Raw genomic sequence first — 10,231 nt, 5'->3', positions numbered from 1 at the left:
AGTTTTTAATACAAAGCTGCAGTTTAAGAGTACTGATAAGCAAAGAATTCATTCTACATGATGGAAATGATTTTATTTTATTTTATTTTATTTTATTTTATTTTATTTTATTTTATTTTATTTTATTTTATTTTATTTTATTTTATTTTAAGAGCTAATGCATCATCCACCCCCCCTTGTGGAAGTCTCGGGGAAGTTCCACAGTTCACCGGGCTCTAGGCTCGCCAAGCAGGTTGTCATGGCAACTGTACAGCATGCGCTTACAAAAACAAGCGCTTGACCGTTCACCCACAGCTCTTTCGACATTCGACATCCCCGGCGCCATCTTCTTCTTCTTTTTCAAGCCTTTAGATAAGCACTCGTTTAAATAGGAGGGAAGCTGAGGAGTAGGGGGAGGATGAGCGGAGCCAAATCCCGCGGCGACCTGCCTGTTGCTGAAAATGTCACCAGCGGCGGGCAGGGCACTGCGGCTCCTCCGCGGGACCGCAAGCCAGGCGGAGGAGTTCTGAAGAGGCTCAAGTCCCGAAGGAGCCAGCAGGTGGACGGCAGGGCCGTCACGGAGGAAGACCTCCGGGCACGGACTGGACACATGACCCCGGAGGACGTGCTGGGACTGCGAGTAGCTACTCGAGGTTTGAGCCTCTGTCTTTGAAACAGCAGATTAAATTTTGACAGAAATCTAGAGCAAGCGATACCATAATAACATGCTGTTCGAGATGGAGAGGAGAAATACATACCTGACAACACAAACAACTGTCACGGCAGTAGCCAGTCTTTCTATTTTTAAGCATCTTAATGGGCACTTGAATTGTAATAAATAGCAGACGTTTTCTATTGTCACAGTTGGCTAGTGCCAAAGATCATATTAGGACTTTAAACTCCTAACAAATGTCCGACAAACAAAACAAAACAAAGCACTGCTGTGTACACAGTGGGGCTGATCTGGGTGGTCTTAGGTAAGGTCTTCGTTAAATTAAAAAAATCCAGCTGAGTAGATTATGATATGTGCTATGGCCTACATGTATAGCTGTCAGGAGCACATGATCTAAGAAAGAGAATTAAAATCGTGGAAGCCAAATAACAAGCTTTGTGTGATAATGTCTTTGTTTATGACAACTAAATTGTAAAAGCACGATCAATGCTTATATTGATCTACCCTTTAATATAAGAACACAGAGTGTGGCTGTGTATTTTGATCCCTGATAGACCTGCACTGAGGCAAAAGCTCCACAGTTCGACTCATTTTATGGTTGTATTCCATAAAATAAACAGTGTATGTGTATATATTCAAAGTTGCATGTGCAAATGTGGACGCAAAGCTGTGTAATCAGAGTCTGAGCATTGTCTGTAACACATTTTGCAAAAATACAAAAGCAGCCTGCTTTTATATTTTAAGAGCGATAGCTCGGGAATGATTCCGGGGGGAATAACTCCTTTGGTCGCTCTCATTATTTACAGGGTACCTCTGTAAACCCGAGGACAATATTTACAACATCGAATTTGTCCGCTTCAAGATCAGAGACCTGGAGACAGACACGGTCCTGTTTGAGATTGCCAAACCCCCACATACAGGTAGTGTGTATTAGCTCACTGCTTGTGTTTTATTTATGTGGTAATGTAGATGCAGATTAGCTCCATAGTAGTGTTTTTGTCACTGTTGCTGTTATTGTTTATTTGCCTAAGAAGCAACAAAAAAAAAGAAAAAAAGAGGGAAATCCCTGGTTCAAGCCCAGGAAGAGACACCTGGAACTGAGGGGAAACACAAATCAGGAAAGGTTCTGTGGAGGTCACCCCTTGTGAATAAGGAAGCAATCAAAAGTAGCTTCTGTAATGCAGGTGCAGATGACAGTCATAAGTAGCTGCCTCCAAAGGGCTTGACCCTCCTGACAAGGGTTCCTAAATGGTTTTAAATAAGCTGGGTTTGGAAACATCTGTCACCTGTTATTTTGATTAAAAATAGTCTTCAGTATGGATCATAGAAAACGTCTCTGCCTAATCTTGTTGGTATCAGATGATGATGAGGAGAACAGAGAGTCAGACGCTAGCACAGGCCGGTTTGTACGCTACCAGTTCACCCCAGCATTCCTGCAGCTGCGGACCGTGGGAGCCACGTGAGTGACTCACGCATAATCTACGCACACCTCACCTGCTCCGTACGCAAACAGTGAAAACAATTACAGCATTATCTTCTATCAGCTACACGCCCATGCCTACTATCCATGTGACTGTAATAAGCTTCTAATTTTCGAATTATATAAGAACGCAAAACCTGCAGTTGTTAACACCCTGATCTCCTTTCTTCCCTCTTTCTTTCTTACTTCATTCACTCAGGGTGGAATTCACGGTTGGGAACCGGCCTCTAAGCAACTTTCGCATGATCGAAAGGCACTACTTCCGTGATCACCTGCTGAAGAGCTTTGATTTTGACTTTGGCTTCTGCATCCCGAACAGCCGTAATACCTGTGAGCATATCTATGAGTTCCCTCAGCTGTCTGAGAGCCTGGGTGAGTCACCTTTTTAAAACTTATAACCATAACAAGAGCATACAAATGCCGAAACCTTCCCACGTGGAGATTTTAACAGCAAACTGTGGAAAAGTGATAGCGTTTTATCAAATGTTGATTGTCTAGAAGAAGACTAACTTTTGGTATTTTGTACCATGCACATACCAAAGGAATACATCAGCATTTCCTATTCTTGACATTTGCTTCAATGGATTTTTAAATCCCTATTTGTCATGCATCTAAGCACAACAGTAAACATTTGGTTACATTTTAGCAGGACTTTTGCTGGCGACGTCATCACTGATGCACATATCAGCAGCTAGCCAAAAGGTTTTTGCAGTTTTATTAAGCCTGACCTATTTGTGCTCTTACATAGGTACAACCCCAATTCCAAAAGAGTTGTCACACTGTCAAATGTAAATAAAAACAGAATGCTTGAATGATTTGCAAATCTCCTATACCAATATTTTATTCACAGGAGAACATAGAAAGCATATCAAATATTTACAATCAAAAAAATATAATTTTAAGAAAAAAAATGAGATCCTTTTAAATTTAATGGCAGCAGCACATCTCTAAAATGTGTTACACGATCATTTATGGACTGCTGGTTTTAACAACAGTCCATAAATGATCTCTGGGAACCAGCTGCTGGACCTAAATGTTATCCTATTCGTATCTAATATAAGAATATAGTTATTGAGCAGTACCAAATAACTAAATTATAATTAGAAACGTTTTGTGATTTTAATTTTATGATGAATTCAAAATTTCAGTTGGTGAGAAGTCTTTGACAATGAAGCCATGCTGTTGTAATAGACACAGTACACAGTTTAGCATTGTCTTGCTGAGATATCCAAGGGTTTCACTGAAAAAGACGTCGTCTGGACGGGGGGATACGTTGCACTAAAACCTGTATATACCTTTTAGCTTTGAAGTTGTCTTTTTCCAAATGTGCAAGCTGCTAATTCAGTAGGCATTAATGCACCCCCATACCGTCAGAGATGCAGGGTTTGGAACTGATAACAATTCAGATGTTCCCTCTTCAGCATTTCTCAATCATGTGCACATTATAGCTTTTTCTTCACTTGATAGCACTTTAACCTGAATTTGTGGATAGCACAGTGAACTGTGTTCACACACAGTGATTTCTAGAAGTATTCCTGAGTCCATGATTTCCAGGATAGAATCATGCCTGTTTTTAATGCAGTGCTGCCTGAAGGCTTGAAGGCCATTGTCCACTGCGCACAGAGATTTCTCCAGATTCTCTGAATCTTGATGATATTACCTACTGTAGATGATGATATATTTAAAGTCTTCACATCTTTACATTGAGCAAAATTATTCTGAAACTGTTCAGTGTTCAATTGTTCACTGTTTTTCTGTAGATTGGTGAACAATTGACAATCTTTACTTTTGAGACACTCATGTAGTCATGCAGGCCATGGTAATCTAAGGAGCTCGGAAGGAAAAGCGACCGGACGTCTTTAGGTTTCTTGAAGACAGCTCCCATTAGGGCTTAAATACCTGGGACTCTCCACCATTTGGTCTTAGAACTGAAGAAGCTTTTCGGATGAGAGGTGTAAGGTCTTCAGGGAAGTTAAACAAGTCCAGATGCTTTTCTTTCCAACCTCTGCCTCTCTTTTTATGCCCAGTCTTGTTGCTGACCTGCTGCCACTTTAGCAGGTCAGTTAGAAAATATTTTTTTTAGTACCACTTCCTTTCCCAGGCTTTTGTTTGCCCCCATCCCAGCATGTTTTTTAGATAGACTCTTAAATAAATTTTACAGAGTGTTGTGTTTTTGGAAATGCGGCTCTAATTGTATCCAGAACATCACACAAATTCTCTGTATGAGACATTATGCCATTTTCTTCAACACTTGGCCATGGTTTAGGTTTTTAATCCTGCCTTAATACTATAATACTAACCATAAATGCCATATGTACTTTGAAACTGTTTTTGGCTGCTGTGATAGTTGCTACTCTTCACTCTGGCCAGGAAGAAATCCTTCTTGAAGCAACAACACACAAAACAAACTTTAGCCAAAGCTAATATGAAGCTTCGGCAACGAGCTAGCTAAACATAGTCGAAATCCAGACAGTCTGTGTCGGTTTCTTGCCAAAGTTTTGTCTGGTAATCTACACTCGACTATCACAGAGGGATCAGATGAAGCAAAACACAAAGAACTTAAAAAAAAAAGCAAAAAAGAAACTTTGAAAGATGTAATTTTTATTGCTTTTCCAGTACGTTAGCATACATGACAGTGTATAATGCACACAGCATTACTGTTTTAATAAACAGTTATATTTACTTGGGTATCTGTATGCATACACTATACCTTGTGATGTTGCTGAGCCTTTTCTCAAGGAGCAATAGTTACTGAAGGGTTTTTTTTTGTTTTGTTTTTATTTTTAAGTTTTACTTACATGGATATTTAAAACGTTTTCACTGACATGCATTTATCATCTGTTTTGCAGTCCATCAGATGGTGGAGTGTCCTTATGAGACTCGGTCAGACAGCTTCTACTTTGTCGAGAACAGACTGGTCATGCACAACAAGGCAGATTATGCTTACAACGGAGGACAGTGATGTCTGCCTGCTTGCGTGTAACCACACACACAAACACACGAACATGCTCATACGCGTCCATCTGCTCACTTTTATTGATATATACATAGGCACACGTGCATGTTGCTGAACATACATACGGCTCATACCTGGCCCGAGAGCTGCTGCAGACACGGTTCAGTTGCCTCCAGTGTTTGTAAAGATGAATTACCATTCGTTGCAATCACTTTCAGGAGGTGTTTTGCATTAGTGTGAGACAGAGGTTACAGATGGGTTAATTTATAGGCTTTTGAAAATAGAGAAATCTTTAAAATCCAAGAGAGCTTGCAATTTGCAGCCGTGTATAACACGTGGCTCAGATTGATCAGATGGACATTAGTCTTCTCTTTACAGTTTTAGAAGTATCCTAACAGCCATTGAGTGAACACACACACACACATTTGCATACACACGCATGCACACTCAATCCCCGAGTGACACACATAGTGTTTACACAGGGTTTGTCAGAAGCAGCTGTTCTCAGAGCTACCGCCTCCACAATCCACTCCAGACAATGTCGGGGGAGAAACAGAGGAGCCATCCACAAAAACACTCCTGTCAAACGCACATGGTCACTCCTGCAGCCCCCTCCCTATCTCCCTCTCCGCCCACACAAACTGACACGTCAATAGTAGTACTGTATAAGACTCTGAATTCAACCAAAGGTTTCTGGCATTATCACTGTTTTTTATTTATTTATTTATTTTTTATTTTACAGTTCTGTGACGGCTCGTTAAGAAAGGACATGTCAAGTAGAAATTTCCCCCTGGTATCTTCAGAGAGCAGCAGAAGTGTCCCAAATATGTTCTGGTTTCCTTATTTCAAAGTGGAGCTGTTATGTTTGTCCTTATTTTCTGTCATTTACTGTTACGCTAACAGATGCTGATTTATAACAAGGTCTCAGATAACAAGGTCAGCATATGTACAAGTTATCACCACAAGCTCTTGGCTCTGTATGATGCCACAGAGCTGTGATTTCCTTAAGATGGTCATCTCTCACTGTGAGCACACTGGCAGCACCCACCTGCTATTCAAACCTTGTCTTTGCAAGAGACAACAATCAAATGTAAATTGTTTTAACAGGGGTAGGGAGCTTAAAATGGCTTTTTTTAGATAGAGGACGTCCCACTGTAAGGTAATTGTGGATTATTAGAAAATGTGAATCACACAGCACTACTCTTAATCTGGAAATGAGCAAATTTCGTCCCTTTTTCTTGGTGGCAGCAGTCAATAAAAATGAAGATTTCTTTTTGAACATTTAGGTTTGATTATCTGTACTTCCAATTCCTTATCACAAATGTCTTAAAAGCTTGATTATATCTGATATTTGAGTTTGTCTTTATCCTAACTGGACAGCATACTATCTCATGGTAATTTGTAAACTTTGGTGTTCGGGGTTTCAGGTGGTGTTTGTAAAGTATATACATATATATAAATATACATAATTTGTAAAAAGTGAAATGATTAAATAAATGTACATTTTCAGGTAGAAAATGTGTGAAGCTTGTTTCATTTGTCAGAATGGGAAAAGTTACGTTTGAAATGAGAATATCCCAAACATGGCCACTAGGAGGAGTTGTACCATAATACATTTAGTGCCACCGGTGCCAGTTTAGTTGTTTTATGCTTTAAGTTTGTTTTTGTTTTTTATTGTTGTTGTTGTTTTTTTAAAATCATTGTGATGGGACAAGTTTGCATTCATTTCTTGTGTTTGGTTAGGGCTTCAAATGAGGCCATGATCTGAACTCCTTATATTCATGCATGACTGATTTATACACGAGACATGAAACTGATTACGTCATGTTAACGTCCTACCACTATTTTACCAAAAGTTACATAAAATAGGGCAGGACTTCATGCAGTACATTTCAAAAATGAGTCCACTTTGATCATCCCATTTTGGACTCTTGTGATTTTAATCAGATCGTTGTTTGTCTTGTATCTGGGTTCATCTCTCTCAGTTTCCATCTGTTTCCAGTTCCTAGACTGCAAGACTCATGGTGTTTTCTCTTTCCACACCTATGCAGTTTTCATTGCCTCCCTCTCACGCTGTGTTTTTTTCCTTTTTCCTTTTTTCTTTTCTTTCCCTCTCTCTCACCTGGTAACCAGACCTCTGGACTGGAGTGTTGAGTTTCCACTTTCCCAGAGAAGAGGACAATCTGAGCCACACAAAGACCTATAATGGACCCCCTCTGCTCTCTCCTCCCTTTGCTCTGGCACTGCACAGCTGCACACACACATGCACACAGAAGCACACACTGCATATGTAACAATACATGCACCCACCATTTTTTTAAATCTTTTTTTTTTTTTTTTTTACTGCCCATTCAGGTCCTACCTGCTTTCTCCTATTGTTTCTCAAAGTAAATCCTTTGCTCATTATCACCCTATTTGATCTGGTGTTCAGGCACATTAAATCATTGTCATAGAATCTACATTTTCACCATCCTTGAATACACCTTTAATATATCTTATAATAGCACATCAGATTGGGGATGTGACATAAAAACCATTTTAGCTCACCCTAAAATGATTTCCTGAATCGTTGTTTTGCAACTTTGGCTAGGAAGTGGCTAAAATAAAAAAAAATAAAAAATAAAATTTAGCTACAGTAATGAGAGTGTTTTAGACAGTATGGACATCACAAGGAGAGTTGGTTTTAAAGTGTGAGAAAAACCTGTTTAGATGCAGCATTCATTTTCTGTTTTTTTTGTTTTGTTTTTTGTTTTCCAACAACACTCTTTAGCCACGAACAGAGTGCTAGCTACTAGCATTTGCTAACGGTGACTGACTATGCGAGCTAAACTATGCAAGAAGGAAAATTATTAAAAAGAATAAAGCTGGGGACACAATTCCCAAATGGAAAATAATGAGGAGAAAGATGATAATTTTTTTTATTGCTAAGAGAAAATAATTTGATTATAGTGAGTCTGGTGTTTTCATCTGTTTTCATCTCTAGCAGCTCCACAATTGCATAAAGGGCCACTTTATTAGATACAGATTGCTAGTATTTGGTTGGTTGCCCTTTTGCTTTCAGAGCTGTTTTAATTCTTTATGGCATAGATTCAACGAGGTGCTGCAAACATTTCTCAGAGATTTTGGTCCATATTGACATGTAGTCACCCAGCTGCTGCCGATTTGTCTGCTGCACATCCGTGACGTGAATCTCCCGTTCCACCGCATCCCAGAGGTGCTCTGTTGGATTGAGTACAGCAAACTCACTGCAACGTTTAAGAAACCGGTTTGAGATGAGCTAGACTTTGTTGTGCATTATCCTGCTGGAAGCTGCCATCAGAAGATGGTACACTGTGGTCATCAAGGGATGGACGAGGTCATCAGCAATGCTCAGGTAGGCTGTGGTGTTTAAACAATGGTTGGTACTAAGATGCCCAAGTGTACCAAGAAAATATCCCCTATTACACCACAAGCCTGAACCACTGATGCAAGACAAGATGGATCCATGCATCCATGTCATTAATACCAAATTCTGACCCTGCCATCTAAATGTTGAGGCAGAAACTGAGACTCGTCAAAGGCAACATTTTCCTCATATCTGTCATCTAAATTTGATGAGCCCGTGTCAACTGCAGTCTCAGTTTCCTGTTCTTAGCTGACAAAAGTGACACCCGGTGTGGTCTTCTGCCACTGTAACCTATCCACTTCAAGGTTCAAATGCTGTCTGCTCAGAAGCTCTTCTGCATACCTTGTTTGTAACTGTTGTATTTGAGTTACTGTTTTATTAGCTTGCATCAGTCTGGACATGCTCCTGTGACCTCTGGCATCAACGAGGCATTTTCAACCCTAGAAACGATTCTGTGTGAAAATTCCCAGCGCATCAGCAGTTTCTGAAATACTCTGACCAGCTCGTCTGGCACTGACATCCATGCCGTTCAAAGTTACTTAAACAGCCTTTCTTCCACACTGATGAACTTCAGTAGGCGGTGAATAACTCGTTTTGGTAGTTGAGTTAACAAAGTTATAAAAAATATATTTTATATTTCTGTTTTGTTGGAATACTTTACTACATCTGGAGACATTTAAAGGTATACTCTCCTACTTGATCCTATACATAACGATAAACTATGTCACTCATGAAAACATTTAATAAACCTACAGATCCTAGGTCATGAATGAATTTATGAAACTTGCACTTTCTTCTCCCCCTCAAACGAAGTAAAGTATTACTTTAAAATACATACAAACTGATGGTGTGAAGACTCAGTGTGTCAGTTGCTGATTAGACCACAAAGCAGGGTGCAATTTAACTGTGAGCTCATAAATCAATAACCACCATCAGGCTGTAGGCCCTGCACACTGCAGCACAGCAGTAACGCAGCTGTACTGTACTAAACTATGTGTTGATATAAAAAGAATCTCGATATATCCAGTAGGACTCAAAAATTACCATACACGTGTGCGTACAGACACATCCACAGCAATAAATAAGCACACTTTCCAGGGATGATTTGTGTGTTCCCAGGCCTTCGTGGAACACATTTCAGCAGCCAGTTGTGGATTGACACACACACACACACATACACACACACACACACACACACACCGGAAACAAGTGGACAGGTGGGATAAATCAAGCGTATTCACGCACCCTCCCCCGCGTGCACACATATATCTCTGTAACTGGCTTCCCCATGTATCCTGTTCAGTGAATCGCGCCACATTGAGATTAGGAGTGAAAAGCACAGGTTTATCGAGGTTCCCCTGAAACACACTCACTCACACATACGGATCTACACACGCAAGCAGGGGGACGGGGGGGACAGTGGTCTTCTATAAATAGCAGCTAGGAATGGTGTTGATAGGTCCTGTGAAAAGAAATGGAGGGGGGGAGTGGAAAAAGGATTAAAAGAGATACAGGGACACACTATAACTCCACTTGTTCGTAAGTGTGTGTGTGTGTGTGTGTGTGTGTGTGTGTGTGTGTGTGTGTGTGTGTGTGTGTGTGTGTGTGTGTGTGACTGTGACTGTAAGGTACTTTGGAGAGAGTATGGATTTCTTGCCATCAATACAAAACAGTCTTTCTTGGTTCTCTCCCATCACCCCCAACAACAACATCCAGCTACATCCATCCATCTCTCTCTCTTCCAAATCTACACACACA

The 10,231-nt window shown here is 40.3% G+C and overlaps 1 protein-coding gene across 2 annotated transcripts; it reads left to right on the top strand.

The window, feature by feature from the left end:
* The first annotated feature begins 221 nt into the window (after positions 1-221).
* Positions 222-6,576, top strand: LOC102209457 (protein unc-119 homolog B-like). 2 transcript variants are annotated; one of them, XM_005731292.1, is made up of 6 exons: positions 222-632; positions 1,459-1,572; positions 2,012-2,111; positions 2,332-2,504; positions 4,982-5,111; positions 5,831-6,576. In XM_005731292.1, exons 1-5 carry the CDS (start codon positions 398-400, stop codon positions 5,092-5,094), a joined length of 735 nt encoding a protein of 244 aa, XP_005731349.1. In that variant the 5' UTR covers positions 222-397; the 3' UTR covers positions 5,095-5,111; positions 5,831-6,576. The 2 variants fall into 2 exon arrangements, with proteins under 2 accessions (XP_005731349.1, XP_005731350.1); XM_005731293.2 differs by lacking the exon at positions 1,459-1,572.
* The last annotated feature ends 3,655 nt before the right edge of the window (positions 6,577-10,231 follow it).

The sequence above is a fragment of the Pundamilia nyererei genome, unplaced genomic scaffold (genome assembly GCF_000239375.1).
Source record: "Pundamilia nyererei isolate P.nyererei 1_Seehausen unplaced genomic scaffold, PunNye1.0 scaffold00042, whole genome shotgun sequence".
Taxonomy (NCBI): Eukaryota; Metazoa; Chordata; class Actinopteri; order Cichliformes; family Cichlidae; genus Pundamilia; species Pundamilia nyererei.
The sequence above is the reverse complement of the archived record's forward strand: the minus strand, read 5'-3'. Positions and strand labels throughout refer to the sequence as shown.

Excerpts from the sequence above, each read along its gene's own strand:
- LOC102209457 (XM_005731292.1), top strand. The coding sequence starts at position 398 with ATGAGCGGAGCCAAATCCCGCGGCGACCTGCCTGTTGCTGAAAATGTC. Across the intron at positions 633-1,458 it reads ACTGCGAGTAGCTACTCGAG|GGTACCTCTGTAAACCCGAG; the intron begins GTTTGAGCCTCT and ends CATTATTTACAG. Across the intron at positions 1,573-2,011 it reads TGCCAAACCCCCACATACAG|ATGATGATGAGGAGAACAGA; the intron begins GTAGTGTGTATT and ends TGTTGGTATCAG.